This window comes from Rhinolophus sinicus, chromosome 17 (assembly GCF_057876585.1).
Source record: "Rhinolophus sinicus isolate RSI-liver-muscle chromosome 17, RSI-T2T, whole genome shotgun sequence".
NCBI lineage: Eukaryota > Metazoa > Chordata > Mammalia > Chiroptera > Rhinolophidae > Rhinolophus > Rhinolophus sinicus.
Window position 1 is genome coordinate 182,702,371 of NC_142517.1, and position 20,212 is coordinate 182,722,582.

At 40.8% G+C, this 20,212-nt stretch overlaps 1 protein-coding gene across 6 annotated transcripts in view; it reads left to right on the forward strand.

Annotated features, from left to right (window-relative positions):
- SPATS2L (spermatogenesis associated serine rich 2 like) overlaps nucleotides 1–20,212 on the forward strand; it is a 162,570-nt gene that overhangs the window by 129,834 nt on the left and 12,524 nt on the right. For all 6 annotated transcript variants that reach the window (XM_019746487.3, XM_074339764.2, XM_074339757.2 and 3 more), the window contains one exon: nucleotides 17,362–17,420. In XM_019746487.3, coding sequence (XP_019602046.2) covers nucleotides 17,362–17,420 — 59 coding nt within the window. The remainder of the gene's footprint in view (nucleotides 1–17,361; nucleotides 17,421–20,212) is intronic.

Genomic DNA, 20,212 nt, shown 5'->3' on the forward strand with positions numbered 1-20,212 from the left:
TCAACTTCCAGGCCTGTTCTCTAGAGCCAGAGTCAGCAAACTTGATCTGTAAAGGGTCAGCTAGTAAATATTGTAAGCTTTATGGGCTATAAGGTCTCTGCAACGACTCAGCTCTGCTGTTGTGGCATGAAAGCAGCCAGAGATAATGCACAACACAGTGGGCCAGATTTGGCCCGTGGGGGTCATAGTTGGCCAGCCTCTGTCTGGAGGCATTAGTTAGCTGCTCGGAGAAGACATCTCTGTCTTACCCTTTTGTGTGGCATTTTAGAATAAACTCTTCCTCCGAGGCCTCTGTATTCTACCTTCCATCTGAGTGACTCACACTAATTGACAAAGTGTAGCAATGACCTCAGATTACCTCTCTCCTCCCGCTGCTCTGAGTACTTTTATTTATTTATTTATTTATACTTTATTTCCTTAGTAAAATGAACACCACATGGGTCACGAGACATCTTGAGATTTATAACAGATTCTTTGAGTGTTTCACTCCTCAAGAGCTGAAAGTGTGGGGCCAGGAAAGTCAGCACCAGGGAAGTTGTATATCTTTTCTCTGCTTGTAATTCACATTGTGTTTTAAACTGATGGGAAGGATCACCTCTAAATGAGCTCTTCCAAGCCACACTACTGTTTAAAAGTCACCTACTTAACAAAATGGCACTTTCCGTCCAAACTGAAGAAGAAAAAATTTAGATTAACTGTTTTCTGTATGCGATTGCTATAAAATGAACCAGCAGTTGATTTCTGATCTAACCCTTAATAAAAAGCATCCCCAAATGACATAAATGTTAAAAATAAAACCAAACTTTTTTTGTTTTTTTGTTTTGTTTTTATCAATCACTTACATGAATTTCTGTCAAATGGAAAAACTTTGACTCTGTTCCGAATGAGCCTGCAGCCCAGCCAACATGGCAATGTACTTACATTAAACCCCCTCTCGTTTTCTGAGGGATGAATTTTAGGGACTGTGGTGCTCTTGAAAAATAGCAGGTCACAGAACTCAAGAAGGGAGCTTAAATGTTTTAAAAAATTAAGCTTTCTATTGGTGGTGAAGTCATGAACTCTAGGCATTAGAGAGAATTTTGAATGCAGCACCGTTCATTTAATACAGTTGAAATCTCAGGATTACATTGGAAGACATATCCAGATTTGGAGGATGTGGGACAAGTCCTCTGGAGATTTCCTGAAAGTGCTGGTTGAAACAGATGGTAACTCAGCTGGTGTACAAGCGATATTGCCTCCCAGTTCGTCTCCTCTCCTTACTTGAGGCCAGCAGTTCCCTCACCAAAACGTTCAACAGGCATCGCATATAGTTTAGAAATAAATAGAAACTCTCAGATAAGAAATTCTAAACATTCACTTTCCTACCAAAGTGCCAGCTTCACGAAGTGAATCTTGCCTGACTGAATTCCCCCAGAATCCTGCTGAATTCGTGGGAATGATGATTTTGTGAGGCTGGGAAAAAGCACTGGTTTGCACATGCTCGTGCAAGCGAAGTGAGCAGATATCTGAGAAAAATGAATTAAAGGCTTATCCTTCCCAGTCTGGTTGTGAAGAATACTTTGTTCAGTACAGTTAGTGAAGAAAACCATTAAATAGCTAAATTATAATATCAAAGTTGGCGTTTAACCAGGACACAGTTACATAGGGCTAAATGACCATTACGTGGATCATTCTTACTTTCCCAGGAAGAATCAGGGATTTGAGAGGGGAGCAAAGGTGACACCATGTTCTCAAAATAAGTCTTAACAGAAAATTAATTTTGCAACATGAGCGCCTGTGTGAAAAGTCCCATCAGGAACTAACATGTAACAGCTGGTTTCTTTTCTGTATGATTGGCCCCCTACCACAACTGGAAAATATTCATTCTTTGGAATTACAGCTGCCAGATTTAACTGCATTGTGTGCAGACTAGTGTAGCTTCTCACCACAGATGTGTGTGTGTGTGTGTGTGTGTGTGTGTGTGTGTGTGTCCAAGTTGATGGTGAAGGCTTAAAATGAGCAATAAATCATTGAATTAAAAAAAAAAACAAACATTGAGGAAGGAGAGTAATAGTTGATAGTTCTGCCATATGCTAGGGGGAAAAGTATTCCAAAATAAAGCTGTAAAGATTGTTAGGTGCTATTGGTGATTTAACATCTAATTAAAAGCATTCCTAAAGAAAATGAAAGATGGTAATGAGCTAAAGGGTAGTGTGTGCTGCGCGTGGGGTAACGGGGTTACAAAAAATGGGGACTGGCAGGAATCATATTTTTAGGCTGCTTTGGATTCAAATAGGAAAGGGAAATCAGTCAAAGCATGCATTCTGTATAAAGGGGCCAGAAATGTTCATATACCTCATGTTTATTTGTTGCTGGAGCAGTGCCAGGTCTGGCTCAAGCAGAATTCAGAAGTAGGTCAGGGGTTTTGGCACCTCTAGCCGTAAGCCTTTGCCCACTGCCCCCTTCTCTTTATCTTGGAGTTTCTCCCCTCACAACACAGCAGGGTGAACCTCCTGCTGCCCCCTACAGGCCAGGGGCTCCTCACCATGACACCACTCACGATAAGATGGGAACTTGGAACGGGATCCCCCTTTCCCTTCCTTTTTCTTTTTAACCATTAACTCCCTTTTGGTGTAAGTGATAACCTCATCTGTTTGATGACCATGTGTCCTCTTTCTCAAAGTCACTTATTTGCGTGTTCACAAATGTTAACTGAGTCTGTTTAGACTCTCCATCAGCCAAAATCACTCTAAAAGTGAGAATTTCAGGCTGCAGAAAAAGCTATTTTGAGATAAGTCTATTTTCTTCCGACCGACCTCCAGTCCCACTACAAACGGAGCCTCTACTATGGAAGTCCTGCTGGTAGCCACGCGAAACCGCACACAGACCACCTGGTGGTCAGCAGGGTGGCCCCCCACACTGACCGGTGCCATCACTGTGACATTTTAAATGTTGTATCCTTTTTCCAGGCTGTGTGCTTCAGCAGGCTTCCCACAGGGAAATTGTCATTGTGGCTGCTGCATTTCTGAACCAGCTCTGCAGCAGTTTGTCCTGCCTACCCAGCTTGCTGATTCTTGGGTGCCCACATGATGTAAAACTCTTGGAGCATAGAGCCTTGGAACTACTTCATTTTGAGCCCAAATAAGACCATTTTCCTTCTTTTGCAGGTTTCTCACATAGGAGGATTCTTTCCTCCTTGGTTGTTTCATTCTCCCCCGACATTCTCCAAACTTTTAGCTGCATTGGGGTTAATACCTGGCTTCCCATGCGGTGCCTAAAGCCTAGTTTTTCTGGGCTCTTCAGGGTTCTTATTTTTTCTCTTTGTAACTAAACAGTGACTGAAAGATGGTGCCTGTAAATTAATACTTACTTCTCTCCATACCAAAGTATTGTGTATACACTATAATTAAGAACTCTTAGAGCTCTGTGGTCATCCTTTGCCTACGTGCCACCTCCAGGGATGCTGAGGTCACTGGTCTGAAGTGGACCCAGAAAGAGGTTTTTTGGTGTGTTTTTTTGTTGTTTTGTTTTAAAGAACTCCAGGTGATTCTTTGGGAACATCTGTGGTTGAAACTCACTGATTGAGAGTCCTGCAAAGAGAGGGCTATGTCTGGGGCTAGAGCAATATTCTCAAGCAGGATGAATTTGCCTCCCAGGAGATACCATGTCTGGAAATATTTTTAGCTGTCACAATTGGCATCTGGTAGGTAGAGGCCAGGCATGCTGCTGAATATCATAGAAGGCACAGAACCGTCCTCTCCCGCCCCCACCCATATTACAAATACTTATCTGTCCTGAGTCATCCGTAATGCTGAGAAAGCCTGGACAGAGGACAGTGAGAGGAAGACTGCATGTCTTCCTCGCCATCAACTTCAACACAGCCTTTCTGCATGTTCTGCTGTAGCTCCTTGAGGGAAGGAAGGAGATTCCTCCCTTTGTAACACCCCTGACTATCTATCCCCCCCTCTCCCACTGCCCTCATAATGTGCCACTGGAGACGTGAGAGAGGAAGTGTCCTTTCCAGTCAGTTACATACCCCCCAAAACATAACCAGAGTATCTTCTCTTTCAGATCAGTGAAGTAGGAAATTTTTTTTTTTTCATATGGCCTGAAACATGAACCTTCTAGGTACACACTTTAAAGGTCAAATTACATTTTCGTTTCCTGAAGACCAGAAAAACAATTGTATTGAAGTGTAGAACTTTGGGGGCTTTGCTTTTTTGTCTGTTTTTCATTATAGAATTCAACTCAGTCTTTAGGAGAAAAATGGAAATATTCAGAACTGACGCTTGTAGCTAATGATAGGCAGTCGCTCTCATTAGCCATTCTGTCTCTACCTGAGTCTTTTTCTCATTTCACAATAAAACCAAATAGCACAGTGGGGGGCCGAGATTAGGGTGAAGATCCGAAGCATGTAAAGATAAATACAGTAGAGAATTTTTCCATCTAGGGGATTATTATTTTTCTTTGGCGTCAGCCAGGCAACAATATTACTTGGTGTTCCTGGGCATACATGGCATGTGTCCAAATACTCCACTGCCAGTGACATCCTCAGATGTGCCAGCCCTTGTGCTCCTTAATGAGATGAAATGAAGGAATAAAAACAGGGTGTTTTTGTGTGTCTTGTGGTGCAGTCGTGGTTGAACAAATACCTGTGAACCATTTAATTACCCTCTCTTAATTAGGAGTCATTGGAATTAATTGTAGCACTGTATATACTTTGATAGATAAATATAGGGAAATTAATAGTAGGTGAAACACATCCTGGAATTAGATCTGTGTCACAGAATAGATGCTGTGACAACAGCAAGCTTGGTTTTTGAGTTCAGTTACATGGAGGATGTTGACATAAGCATGGGTAATGAGTAGCGACTCCATTTTAAAACCGTGTGGTTGAAATAGTAAGCATTGTCAGTGCCCCACTAGCATTCAGGGTATCTGGAGTATTGTGTTGTCCAGTAATAAAATGATGTTTTTCTCTGTGCCATTCATCAAAGGATGTTGGCAATGGGATTATCAGCAGGAGAACTGACTTTTCAGCCACTTAGCATTGTTATGTAATAATATTACAAAGCCTTCAGTTCTCTATTAAAATAGCAGCAATGTGTTAAATGATGGCTAGATTTTACCAGCTCCTTAGACTCAACATGTAATGAAGACAAAAATCAAGAGTTTGCAATGTATTTTTTTTTTTAAAGAAATTTAATAAAAGGTCTCTGTGTCCTTCTGCTCTGGAAATGAGTACAATCTTCCCATTGATCAAAACTTGTACAAACAAGACTTTCTGATTAATCCCTTTCCTTCTCATCAAATGGTTTTCCTAAGTGCCCACCTGCTTGTGACTTGTACAAAGCACAATACAACGGAAATTAAACAAACCTGTTTCTTCTCCCCACACCCAATAGTTGAGATTATGCCAGCTTATTGAAAGAATGCACAGTACGGAGATGAGCACACACCTGCAAAGGATATCAAGAGACAATAGAAGAGGCTAATAAATATATTTATGCCTCAAGAGAGCGATATGTATGGGTTTTTTTTTGTTGTTGCTGTACTGGCTGACAAAAATGACTCTATTTCCTTACTCTGTACGAGTCCAATAAACAGAAATAAGCTTCAGGATCCATTTTGAAATTGTGAAAAGGGTAACTACCATACGAGGATACCATGGAGAAACTCAAGGTTCCTGTGACTTTGTGACTAACGCAAGTCCCTGTGGTACAGTGTATTTCCAATCTTGCCTCGTTTGTGATGGTGCCATTCTAAATAGTGTAGTTCGCTTTTTGGAGGGGAAAGCTTTTCTTTTCCTATTTTCCTTCCTCCCCAAGGTTTTTCTCTGTGTTAGATGTTTCCCCAGGGCCACTGCAAGGACTGAGTGAATCGTCGACATGAAGGAAGAGCAGGTTGATAAATAACGGAAACTACAACACTAGCCTTTCTAGTTTTGGTATGGTCCCCAGGAAACCAGCATCAATAGCACCTTGTATTAACAGCCTTTCTTAGCTACATGTGTGATTACCTCCATACGTTATGTCAGTCGCACACTTAGCATTGGAAGGCGGCTTTCCTTTCACTGCAGCCTCCTTTGCAGAATAATAGACCCACAATAAGCGCTGGAGGATAAGAAGTTGATTCTGACTCCAGCTTGAAATCTGAAAAGATTTCTGAATCTTTTCAGCAAATGAAGGCTACCAGCTTGGTAACATGCTCCTGAATAGGAATTGTTAGTTTTCCTTATACCATAGAAATATGAAAAGGAATTAAGCAAAATGTTCTAGCTATACAATACCAGAGGGAGAATATGCATCATTTGTGTGTGAGTGTTTTTCTTAGTTTACAGTATAATCCATTTTCACTGGGAAAATAAGGTGAATTCATTCTTATACATTAGTATAAATATAAAATACATTATAATGTTAAAAGTGGGATAGCTTACATAATAATTTCAGAATGGATCTTGGAGCTTATTCCTATTTATTAGACTGATACAGGGTGAGATTCTGTAGTTTCTTAGAGTGAGACTGAGGCATCATTTTGGGCAAAATTTGTCAGCTAGGATAGCAACAAATCATATACAAGACTACAAAATACATGAAGTTAGTATAAAATTCCTTATATGTATGTTATATTTTTATTTCAGTGATGGTAAATCTTTGGTTCTTAGGCCATATTCTAACAAAAGTCACATTTTCAAGGTTTATTAACCACTTAATTGGTAACGTGGGGTGTAGAGTTAGAATGGGGTTTAAATCTCATCTACACATATTCTAGCTCTGAAGATGGTTGGCTTTCTTAACTTTACGTAGACTTTCTAGAGATTTTGTGAAGATTCATGTACAAGATAAGCATTTCTTAGATTATTCTAGAAAATCTCTAGCCTGGCCCACAGTGGAAATTCAATGTAGGTTGGTTCCCTTCTCTTCCAGATAAGCATTTAGTAAATTTCTTTTCCTCTATACCAAGACACTGGGAAGACGTTATGCTTCTCCACCTTTCTGTTTATTTAGCATGCACTGGATCCCAGCTATGAGATACGGCTATTTCATCACAACTTTTTACTGTTTACTGCTCAATGAAGAGAGAAGTAAGGCAAAAGGACTCCTGATTCTGAATGGCCACAGTAGCCACCACTTCAGCCCTCCTTCCCCTTTCATGCCTTGCCATGCCTTCTCTCTACCTTCTCTTCCCCTTTCACCATTCATCCATCCAATAGATAGATGGATGTGTCACAAGCCATGCTTCTCAAAGCTTGGAATGCATGGGAAACATCAGGGCCCCATTCCCAGAAACTGATTCTGTGGGGCGGCGCCCAGGAAGCTGCATTTAATGAGTACAGTGGGTACCCGTGTAAGTGGTCTGAGGACCACACTTGAAGAAACACTGCTAAAAACACGAAGGGATAGAAGACGATCTCTTCCCTTAAAAAGTTCAAGGTTTAGTGGGAATAGACAAACAGGCTATGTAATGCAGTATTGGCAAAAACCAATGGAGCCGTGGGGCAGCGGGGAGGGGGATCAACACTGCTGGCTCGTTAGGAAGGGGTCCATCCACAGTGTGCTCTGGAAGGAGTATGTTCCCTGGGTCTCAGTCCGTCAGTGAGTGAATTGTGAGAACATCCGTCTCAAACCAGATAACTTATTTATAAATCATACATGGGTTCTACTGTTAATCTGTATACTAAAGATGAGGAAGGTCTACTTCTTAGACTAAGAAGTAAGTACATAGAGTTTATTATTTTGTTTGTTCCCCCCACTTGGGAAACTGATGGCCTAGGGCAGGTCCTGAAGAGGAGTGGCAGTACGTGAGACAAGAAAATGCTGGATGGTAAAGAGTCTTATGGTCCAAACCAAGAAGTGTACGTTCCCACCCCTCCCCTTTCCACATGAGAGCCAAGGAATTCAGGAGCCCAGCAGGAGGCAAGGAGCTGCCTCAGCTAGGCCCAGCGGTCTTGGGTTGTGGGCCAGCATTTCTGTGACTTCTTGTACCACATAAGTCTCTTCTAGTTTGTGTTCCTAACATATTCATGTTCAACAACCATGATGGCTTCTGCATAGATGCCACTCCCCGCAAAAAACTGGAAAGAAATGCAAGTGTTCAGAATGGTTGACTCTATTTTAAGTATGAGACCAAGAGAGCATTTGTCTTATTTTGTTTTATTTTGAAATTTGTTTTATTTTATCTTGCTTTTCCAGTTTTTTTTAATGAACATGAAAAAAGTAAAAATGTGAAGAATGTTAATTCAATTTCTTAAATGGTATCCTTGTGCTATAAGACAATTATCCACATTGCTTTCTTTTCTATAGATGTAGATGTAGTTTGTTTTTGTTTTTGTTTTAAGGGGGTTGTAATAAATCATACAATTTGTGTAGCTATAGAAACTGAACACAGTTTAGTGATGAGAACAGTTATACAGTGATCTCCATGGAAAGGAAACAAAACTAAGAAATAATTAGCAAAGATAAGAAAACATATTATTAAGCAAAATTATATGTATAATTCTAAATGGATGTGGACAAGGAATATAGATTTTTACACTGAACATGTGGTGTTGTGGGAGTTGTAGAATTTATAGGATTTTACAACTCTGATGTCATTTTTAAAATTATAAGAAAAAAAGGTATCCCTGTGTTTGTTTGTTTTTTCAATTAACTATGTCTTTTTTGAGGAACTCTAGGATTTTTGTTTAAGTGTTGGAAGTTAGTCCTTGTGCTAAATCTGCAAATGTCTCATTTCTGAAATGCACCTCAGACAGTGTGATGAAATATTCATTAACTATGATTTAAATCATTGTAGCATTTCAATATAAAAAATGCAGACTAAGCGGTATTAACATTAACAGATTATATTACCTCTGATAAAAGAAATAGAAATCAAATGGGCTCGGCCTGATTGGCAAATTGAGTGCTGCTGTCACTTTCATTGACAGCCAAAGGGATTTTAATTTTGCTTTATATGTTAAATGTGGTTCACGCTTAGAGGCACTGCGACTTCATTTCCCTGAGCCACGATCACTAGGCAGTTTATCAAAGGGTTGTGTTCCACCCTAGTCTACATGCTGTTGATATGTATGTTGGGTTTCATATGTTTACCAAATCACACTGTGGAATGCAAGAAATATTTTAAAAGACCATTTTGTCACCACTGCTACCTTAAGAAAAAATAATTCCTTTTTTTTTTTCTAATTATAAAAAGAATGCAGGTTGTTGTAAAATCTAAATGAAAAAATGGACAGAGCAGAAGGTGACAAACCCAGGAATCCCAACCAAAAAATAAATAAACATAGCCAACTATTTGATAATGAGCCTAGAGTTAAATCAGCAACAGTGGAAGTGGAGTAGGGTAGGAGAGACAGTTCTGGGGTGGACTTCAGAGGATTTGATCACATGGGAAGTGAAGGGAAAGGACTCACGGACACTGGGTGAGTGGTGATGCCAGTAGCCCGTATACCGGGTACAGGAGAGGGGACAAGATGGGGGTGTAGGGGAGGAAAAATAATTTTTGCTCTACCCTCTTGAGTTCTTGGCTAAGACCCCCCATAATAAAAGACAGATTAACAAGAGAAAAACAAACACGTTTATTAATTTGTATACCTCATATATACATGGGAGATACCCAGGAAAAAACGAGGAACTCAAAAAGTTGGCTTAGAACTCAGGCTGAAATACCATCTTAACAAGGGAAAGGGGAGAGGAGGTGAGGTATAAGGGAGAGCAAATGATTTTCAGGAAAGGTGAATGGGCCCTTAGAAGAGTAGATGGGAAGCATGCAAGTGTCTGGCAAAGGGTGTGTGGGTGTGGTCTTGATTTCTAGTCTGCTCTCCTGTGATAAGAGTCAACAATGCTCCCTGGCTGATGAACCGCCTGGGGAGGAAGGGTGTTTATGGCAATCAAGTTCCTTGTGAAGAATCTGCCTTTAGGTAGTTAAGAAGAGTTTAGAGAAAGCCTCTCCCTGCTTTTGCTGTTTTTCAAGTGCCTATAGCTCAAAATAGTCAATATACCAAAGTGCCATATTTGGGGGTGGCTTATTCTACTACCCTTCAGGAAGCAGAACAGAGTAAAGGAGGAGCAGGGAATTGGCAGCGTGCAAGAGCATGGGTGCCATTTGCAGGCACCTGTCATAAGTGTTAGGGCTGCCTGTTCTCTTGACCCAGGAGTAGAGACCCACACACAGTATTGCTGCATTTGTGGCTGTCAGGCCAGGGACAGAACTTGGTCGACAGCAGCAGTAGTTGAAAACTGGGTGAGCTGAAACCCCTGAGTAGTTTTGCCCTGGGCCCAAGAATTTCTGCTAATACTTGGGGAGTTACACTAGAAATGGTACCCATGGTAACAGCATTGCACGTACTAAAAGTATAAAGGGAGTTTTTCTACACTTCACCTGGTAGGCAAAATCCTCTCACCCCGGGGAAGGGACATAGCTGCCTGAACTTGTGGGCAGTACACACGGCCTCGTCCATCAGCTCTAACTCCCAGCTCAAGGCCCACATAGTGGGCACTGGGCACTACAAGGCTGCCAGGAGCCCAGCTGGCATGCCCCTGGGCATGCACAGTTCCTGATGCAGCAGTTAGGAGCAGAAGCCATGGGGAGTGGGGGGCAAATGTGAGAGAAACAGAAATTCTTTATACAGGAATTCTTGCTCTATGGCTTATCACTCATGTGTGTTTTATGTAAAATGTGAAGGCCAGAAAGGCTAAAACACCACCTCAGCATTCATTGGACTCCTTTCTCCCCAGCAATTTCCACATTCTTTTTCCCTCTAATGGGCTGGCGGACAAGAGGGCCTTCTCCAGCGTGCTCATCCTGCAGGAGGCGGGGCTCTGTCTCCCTCCAGAGCCTCTCCACCTGCTTGGTTCTGCTTGGCAGCGGAAGGGTTAAGGAAACTCCAAACTGAAGCACTTTATCCACAAGAAGGTCCTGAAGTAAAATTGTCTGGGATCAGATGGTCCCAGGCAATTTGTCTCACTACCCTCTCCCTGAGGCGAACTCAGAGAAGGAAGGTGGCCTAGTTTTAACTCTTTAGCGTCTAACTCTGGCTGCTGTCACTGATTGATTTCTAGCAATTCCCTTTGAAATTCTGCTTTCATTCCTCAGTACCCGCCCCCAGGTTCTGCTCTCCAGCTTATCAACCCCTGACAGTCCTGTGGCTGCTCCCTATCAGAGCATCTTTCTTTATGAAGAACACAGGACTTGACGTGGCTCGTCCCGGCTTCCAAATGAAGCCTTTTTATCGCTCAGTGTCTTAGTCTCCAAATTTAAAGAGGAGTCTTCCACAGAGCAGAAAATAGTACATCTATTCCTGCTGACGTACCTTTCCGATTCTTTTTGATTATTGTTAGTATTAGTCCTCTACACAAAGGAATCAAGACAATGGAAACATTTTTGTAAAATGGCACTTTATCTCTATGATTAGCTGTGTAATAAACCATAAAGGCTTTGCCATGGTAATCTCCTTATCCTTACACCTTATTGCTTTGATAATAAAAGCTTTTTTATGGCAGCAGAATAAAATTTTACTGTCCAGGCAGTTTAGATAAAATGAGGAGATGTGTTTGGAAGGATAAAGGGCACATCTGAAACATGTGAGGTCATTTATGTGGGCTCAGTTTAGGTGGAACACGTTCAATGTATGTCAAGTCTGGTGCCCTCTGGATGACTTGATCCAACCATGGAGAGAACTTTCAGTGGTCGGCAAAAAGCCAATTAAAGAGTTCTGTGTTCCTGTCAAGTACAGAGGATCACTGTTGAAAGGCCAAAATGTTCAAAACCTAGAATTGCAGATGATTAGTGGGGGAAAGCACAAATTTCAATAATTTATTACCACCTCAATTTGCAAACAGAATCATCAACTGCCTGTTTTGATTCTGAGCCAAACCCGTGTGGTTTGGTGAATATCGTTGCACTTTTATTCATAAGCTTATGTCTCAAAAGATTAGATTCTGTCAGTAACAAAAATTATAAATTTTTGCGTAAACATGATTTATACACAATGACTACAATATGCCAATTAAAAGTTTCATTATTGGTATGCCATAGAAAAATGAATGTGTTTTCTTCCCTTACATTCATCAGTCTTTAGCAATTTTTGTCAAGCAACCCACAATAGTCTAAGATCATGAAGTTGAACAGAAGTTTTTCAGTCAGAGTTTCCCTGAAGAAGTGATGATTAAGCAGAGACCTGAAGAAATACTCAAAGTTAATGAGGTGAAGACAAGCAGGAGTGGGGAGGAGAGTTGTCTTTCAGCAGAGAGCAGGGCATGTGCCAAGGCCCTGTGGTGAGGAGAGAGCAGAGCTCATACCCTCTGGGGTGTCGTGAAACTTAAATGACATCATCCAGCAAGGCACTGGCTCTCTGCTTCATGTATCCAACACCCAGTAAGCTCTCAGGATGTGTTAGCTTTGGTCAGCTCTCATTGTGAGGCGAGTCGGGGCCGATTCCTGTTCACACAGGTTTACCTCGAAAGCAAGCATGTGAGCTTTACTGCTTCCCCTGTGGGAATGTGATCTGTGACCCTAGCTCTGATTTTTCCATGACTCGTCACCTCTCTGATGTCATTCCTCTCACAGGCCTTCCCTCTTTCCCCCCATATCTGGTAACCTTATACCAGGGTTTTGCCCAGCACACTCTGTCCTTAGCTAGCCTGCGAAGTTGTTTTTCACTGCTAAGAAGATTCAGTAGGACTTGCAAATGGCACTGATGAAATTCCTCATGAAGCTGGATGTGACACCAGGGCTTGTGGACATTTGGAAGGTTTCAGACACAGTCTTTTCTCTTGGCCCGTTCCTTTGGTCTGGCACTAAGCTTGATAAGATGCTGGCTCCTTGCCGTCTGACAGCCTGCCAGGGGACAAGCTGGCCTTTCCTACTTCATCCCCTGCGTCCACTTCCACAGCTCCTCTTCCCTTCCACAGCCTGCTGCCTTGAAAGCAAAAGCCAAGGGAATCCTCAGGTGCACTTTTTTGAGATTCTTGAGGGAGGTTCAGGGGGTGCTGTCTCAGGCTGGCACCTGAACCTTGTTTGCATTTAGACTATCAGTTCAGAGCAGGATCCCCACTCAGCAGAGATTCCTTGGCTTGCCTTTGTGCGCATGAGTTTTGAAAGCAGTCATACACCACAGTGCTTGAATTACTAAAGTGTTTGAGGACAGTATTTTGTTGAAATACCCAGAAGAATGGAAGCATGGTCTGATGCCAACTCCACAGGCTTTTTCACATCCTCAAGTGGACACGAAGCAGATTAACAATGTATTGTGTATAACTTTCACTCCTCCTGTTGCTAGCCCCAAAGGCCGGAACTAACCGTTGTATGAATATCAGCTTCCTGTAATATGCGTTAGACCTGGGGCTATGCATTAGACCCCAGATGTCCATCTTGTAAACTCTCTGGGTGCATAATTATGTTAACAAATTTAATCAACAAAAATTTACCATGCTCAGTTGGTTGGAGCCTGTCCTCTCAACCACAAGGTTGCCGGTTCGACTCCCGCAAGGGATGGTGGGCTGTGCCCCCTGCAACTAGCAACGGCAACTGGAACTGGAGCTGAGCTGCGCCCTCCACAACTAAGACTGAAAGAACAACAACTTGAAGCTGAACAGAACCCTCCACAAACTAAGACTGAAAGGACAACAATTTGACCATTGTTCCCCAATAAAGTCCTGTTCCCCTTCCCCCAATAAAATCTTAAAAAAAAAAAAAAAAAAAAAAAAAAAATTTACCATGCTCTTGTAGCTGGTTAAGAAATTAGCAAAGGCTTCTTCGTACACCGTTCTCCCCATCCAATACACACACAGGCTGCAGGGTTCCCAGCCTCCGGGGTCTGTGGCCTTGTTTGGGGACAGATGGGGTAGGGGGACAAGGTGAGTCTGTCCTGGCACTCTCACTGCAGTCTGCTCCTTTCCCCCCATCTACTAGAAGGCTGAAGACACCCAATCTTATGTCGTGTGCACGTATTTCTTTTAGTTGTGTACTTTGCGTGCTCTCAAAACCTGGAAACTAATTAGAAGCCTTCTTGTTGGTTAAGGGTGGAAGAACCCTAATTTCTTCTTGCCATCATTTTCTTCCCTCTTCCCACTATTTCCCCAGCAATTTTGGCAGCTCCTCTCACCTTCTTCCTCTCAGCATTCCCAAAAAGAACGTGTAGGCTCCACAAAGATGGTAGGATTTTTTTTTTTTTTTTAATCCACAGCTGGGTTCCCAGCCCCACCACCCTTGCCTGGCAGATGGCAAGCACTCAGCAAATATTTGTCCGATGGATGAATGTTTGTCAGCTTCCCCCTATTTCTAGTTCTCTCTGCGGCATCCTCCTTTACAGTCGTCCCAAACCTGTCCAACCCTGTTTCACACCGTTGGGCAAGAGGATGGAGCACAAGTGTCACCTGCAAGTGTCACATGACAGGTCACACGTGACATAAATCAGCTGAAGTCTCCCAGCCCCTTAAGTAAAGAGGTTGTCCTTGACTCCTGTCCCATGTCCTGTGGCAGTTGAAAGCCCTCTCAGATTTGTGCCAGTTCTGGGGGTGGGTTAGGACTTAACATTCTCAGTTCACTCTGCCTTCAGGCTGTTGCCTCTTCCCATCTGTACAGCCTTGCATGTCCACAGACAGAAAACCCAGCCACTCCCGCAGAGTGTGTGTGTGTACCTGCACATGTTCAGACCAGGCACACCAAGCAGGGTACGCCTTACATTCGCATAGGAGACCTCCTGGCTCCTGGAAGCGCTTTTGCCCCCCTCCGCCCCACTCCAGTGATTTCTTTCAGGCTCTTCACCCAACACAGCTCCCAGCCTTCTTGCTGACTCTTCTCTCTCTCCTCTCGCCTCCCTGTCTATAGAGGATAAAAATGTGTTTCTCAGGCAGAGTAGCTTAACCACATTGTGATTTGGGCTCCGGACTCCAGATCTCTAGGTTCTCACCTAATGTCTTTAGCAGCTTATCCATTAACCTTGTTTTCCTAAACTAACATGGAACTGCCCTCTCTCAGGGGGTTGCTAAAAACAAAATGAAAAAATTACTTGGCCTCGATTGTGGCTACATTTGTGAACTTGACAGAGACGCTAAATATACCTCATAATCACAGGAACACAAGCCTATTGTTCCCACCCAGCATTTCATATAATTAGCAAACATATTGCTGGTTTATGAATACGTGGTCTCTGGAAAGAAACGCAAGAAGCTTCTAACAACGTAGAATTCCAGGGAGGGGAACTGAATAAGTTGGGACAGAGATGGGATAAAGACTTCCTTCTCACCATACACCTTTCTGTATCATGTATTTCCTGTATTAAAACTCATTGACATCATACCTATATAATGTCAATAAATAAGGTACAGGTAACCTGATATGCTGGTTACACCAAAGCGATCATATCCAGTGATCTTAAGCCATCTGCCTCATGGGAATAACTGATGTCTAAACTGGATGGATTTGGCTTAGAGCCCAGTTCTGGAGAATTTGACTTACACATCAGTTCTTTCCATTAGGACTTCCGGATTTCCTTGTTGGAAACAGCTGAGCTCCTCAGCACACAGTCACTTCACGTTTCGGTTACATCATCTGGTTTAGGAGCCCCAAACTCCTATAGCTATAGCCCAGTTCTTACCTTGACAAATATTACAAAATAGTTCCGCTTAAGAAGAAATACATTGTCAGCACACTTTAGATTTTAAAAGTACATCTGATGGAGAAAAAAAATAGCAGATATGATGGAACAATCTGAGTGGTAATAAGGATATAACTGCAGTGTGTTTAGTGCATTACATATGAGAAAAAAAAATATGAGCTCATAATTATACAAACAAACAAAAAAATCTCAGTTACTTTCGGAGGATCCTAAGGAACCAACTATCATCTCAAAAACTGATAAATAAAAGGGAAGAACCAAGCATGTATCCTGCCTTACTTATACAAGACGTATTTCATGGTAACTCAAGTAGTTTATAAGGGATAGTTTCTCTTTATGGCAGCTGCCCAGTAAATAAATGAAGGCGTGGGAGCATTTGGATGTCCCCATATTTCAAACCCTATTGACCCAGGTGATGGTCATCAGTGGCTGCTAATATCAAAAACAGAGATGTCCTTTGTATTTTCTATAAATTTGTTATGAGGTGTAGAAATTTGAATACATTCAGATTTGATTTCAGGAGGCATATTTATAAGGTGTTGTGTCATTATGTGTCTACTGATGGAAATATATAACGTAAGTTTTCCTCCTGAAATAAAAAAACAAATCTAAATCCAATCAAATTTCTGTATCTCATAACAAACTTACAGGAAATATAAAAGAATGGGTTATATAATACCATGGAAATGCAGTCAGCAAAATTCAAACCTGGTTTCTTCAACAAATGATGGCAAAGGAGAGAAAAACAGAGTTAAGAAGGAATCTATCTCTAGCTCAAAACAGATTTAAGAAAAAATCAACCAGTGGTAGTAAGCAGGCCTTATTTACATCCTGGTTCAAACAAACTGTTTTTAAAAGGGTATGGGAAATTAATGTTATCAGTTATATTGAGTAAATAACTGATAACATTAAATTATTGTTAAGATTTTAGGTATTAAAGTAATACTACGGTTATAGTCCCCCAAAGTCCTCATCTTTTAGCTATATATTGAAATATTTATGGTTAAAACAAAAATTTAAAAACATCTGACATCTATGCTTATATAGATATAAAAATCTGTGAAAGGATATAGGAGTTTCTGATGGTGTGTTGCTTCTGGGAGGGAAACTAAGAGTCAGTATGGGAGAGAAATAAACTTTTGGACAGATAATTACTCATTTTGTGCAAGTAATACTTTTTCAGAAGACTAACCAAAAATAAATATAATGGGAAAAAGTTCACATAAAGATGCTTGAAATGCTTGTTTGGAAGAGTGAGACGGCATAGACTCATATTAGAGAGCATGGAGATGACAAAGTTGGTCAGGACCATCTGCATCAGAATGGGGCCCACCTGCCTTGCTCCTGGCCAGAATCTGAGCTAGTGAAGTATAGAGACTTTTGAGAAGTACAAGCCTTATAACCTGAGTGCCAGCTTTTCAAATACTTACACATTGTTTTGGAACTTTGGAATTCATAGGGCAAAAATAGTCCCCAATTTAAATTCAAAGCAGTGCAATTCTGAAAGTCTGAAAAGGCTTTTTTTTTTTTAGATTTGCTGACAATGATTTAATCAGCAGATGTCACTATGTAATACTTAGGAGCATCCCTTCCACGTTGCCTCATTTTTGGAAAAGCAGAGTGTGCTGCTGGCATTGTAACATAGAAATATTTATGGTGATTGTGTATTTTGTTTAATGAAAATAATCTTTCTTTTACTTCATGACTTCATTGAAAGTTTGTCTTTGATTAAGCATTCTTTGACTTTGTTTTTCCGCCCCTACCAGCATCATTGACAAAGAAGTTTCATTAATGGCAGAAATGGATAAAGTGAAAGAAGAAGCCAGTAAGTAGACACCTCGTTGTTTGATTTAGAGCCTCCCAATCAGAAGCAATCTGTAGGTCAGACGGACAGTGATATAGATTCTGGGCGGGTCCTAAAATTCACACTGAAATCCTAGTGGCTCATGAGCTCTGTAGCCTTAGGCATGTCACTCAGTCTCAGAAAACCTCAATAACCTCATGTGGCAAAAAGAGAGTAGTAGTAGCACCTACTGAGCACAGGGCACAATAGGCACGCAGCAAATAATAGGTATTACTGAGTTATTTAAAGTCCAAAAGGACGTCTGTGCATATATATAAAGGGCTACTTAACGTCAGTTCGGTTTAAAATGACATTGAATTTCATAGATACAGGAAACAGAATGGTGGTTACCAGAGGGGAAGAGGGGCGGGGAGAGGACAAAGAGGGGATCAAATATATGGTAACACAAGGAAACTAGACTTCAGGTAGCGAGCACACCATTGAGTATACAGATGTATTATATTACAAAGTTGTACACCTGAAATTTATATAATGTTATTAACCAATGTTCCCCAAATAAATTTAGTAAAAAAAATATATAAATAATAAAATAACATTGAATTTAGTATTAAATTTTAAAACATAACTTTTAAGACTTCACAACTTCCAAATCTTGCTATTCTACTTATACAATCCTTTACACTTGGTCTTTTTAGGTTCAACTAACTCAAGTTCAACAAGTTATCCCTAAAAAAAAGTTCCATTTGAAACTTACATAAAGTCCTCTTAACATTTTGAATAACATTTATGAATTTAATACATCTGATCTTTTTCAACATCTTCAGATGCCTGACCAGGCAAACTCACAAACTTAATGGGCAAAGTATTCCAAGCTTTTAAGTAACTCTTCTATGATTAATAATTCAAACCTAGAGAGGTACTTAATGAAGTTTTCTTAAAACACTCCACTTCTGTTTACAAACTTAGTCAAGTTTGCTGACACCTGCCCACTTAACACCTCAAAAGAAAATCAATTACATGTGTTAAATTGAAATCACAAGTGAGATTACCTAATGTACCAAATACTCTATTTCAATAATGAATACACTCAGACGATCTTGATGATTGCAAAACTTTTCCTAATTTTAACACAAAATATTAGTCCTCTGGATTTGATTTATTTTATTGTCTTTAAATTTATTTCTAAACCTTTCCACTCTTGTGAAGTTACTCAACAGCTAGTAGGGCAGATTTACCATCTCAAATAGTCTGAGATTCATGGGTTGGAAATTTCAACCGAGACAAGATTACTCAGTCAGGTTCAACACCGTGCTACAAAGGAACGTGCTGGGCCTTCTCTTACTGAATTCAGTCTGCTGTGTTCACGGGAACCCTAAGACCATATGTTTCAACTGGGATTTAGTTTTACAATTCTTATCTCCTGGCCATTTTAAATTCTTCATCCTTGCCGAAATTTTATCTCTGGAATTGGATACATGGCAGTCTGCACTACCAACCAAGTTTCAACTAAATTCCTTTACCTTTGACTGCAATGCCTTTCTTTGTACCAGAATGAAGGATCAGACCAGATTCTTCATTCTTTTTATATTTTCCTCACCTGATCCTTGGCCACAATTCAACGTCCCTTTATGGAAAATACCTCTCATTATTTTCATTACACAATTTTTCTAAATAATTTTAGACAAAATTTTAGAATCTAAAATAGAGCAGGTTTTATTCAATAAAACTAAATGTGATCCAGGGTTAAGCTGTGGAATATTCAGGGAGTTACACAATCCCTTTGATTGTGAAATTGTTTTGTTCCTATGAAATTTATTGGTTCTTCAGTGAAAGTAGATTTCCACATGACGGGATTTTTCCTGTTTCTCAGGTAAAGCTTATTTTTTTCCTCTTCAGTTTCATGTTTCATTGGTAAAAACACTAAGAGCCAACACAGGCACAAATGTTTCTCTAATACCAAAACAGAAAGTTACTAGCACATCACTTTTTAAGAGGTTAACAAAAGACCTCAGATTTCAATGTGCTCATTCTTTTTTCTTGGGACAATATTGGGTGCCAGGACCTGTGGAATTTAGAGCATCTCTGGAGAGTATCCCCATTTTTTACAACTCATTCCATCAAATAAACATTTACTGCACGCTTCCTTATGGGCTAAGCACTGTTAGTAACTGGGATAAACAGCAAATGGCGGTCCGTGGGACCCGCATTTGGAGCTTTCAGGGTAGCTGAAACAGCTAGACTGAAGGACAGGGTTCGCCTAACTTTAGTAACCCGTGCTGCAGCTCCTAGTTTTAGACCTGCCCAGAGCCCTGGGGAAGCCAATTCATATACACTGGAGGCAAGCAGAACTGAGTTCAAATCCAACTTCTACCCATTTACTGGCTGTGTGACCTTGAACTATTTTTTTATCTCCTCAGTCTGTGGTTGCATATTGGAAAAGGGAGAATAAGAATAGTGTCTATCTCAAGTAGTTATTATAAAGATAAAATGAGAAAATACATGGCAGGCACTTAGCACAGTGCGTGATACCATATCTGTGCAAAAAGGGAAAAGCTGTTTCTAATAAAGAGGTTAATCCAGCCCCCTCATGTGACAGTCAGAAAATGGAGGTCACCGATAGAAGGAACCATTGAATTTCTCCCCACAAAACACAACTCTCTTTACAACCACCATCTTGAGCTTGCGTATCTATGGTCTCACAAGTATTTTCCATTTCCTGTACATGGTATAAACGATATTTTCTCAATTATAACCTAAGCTTCTATATCCCTCACGGCACCTAACACAGTACTGAGAAGACTGTAGGTACTGCG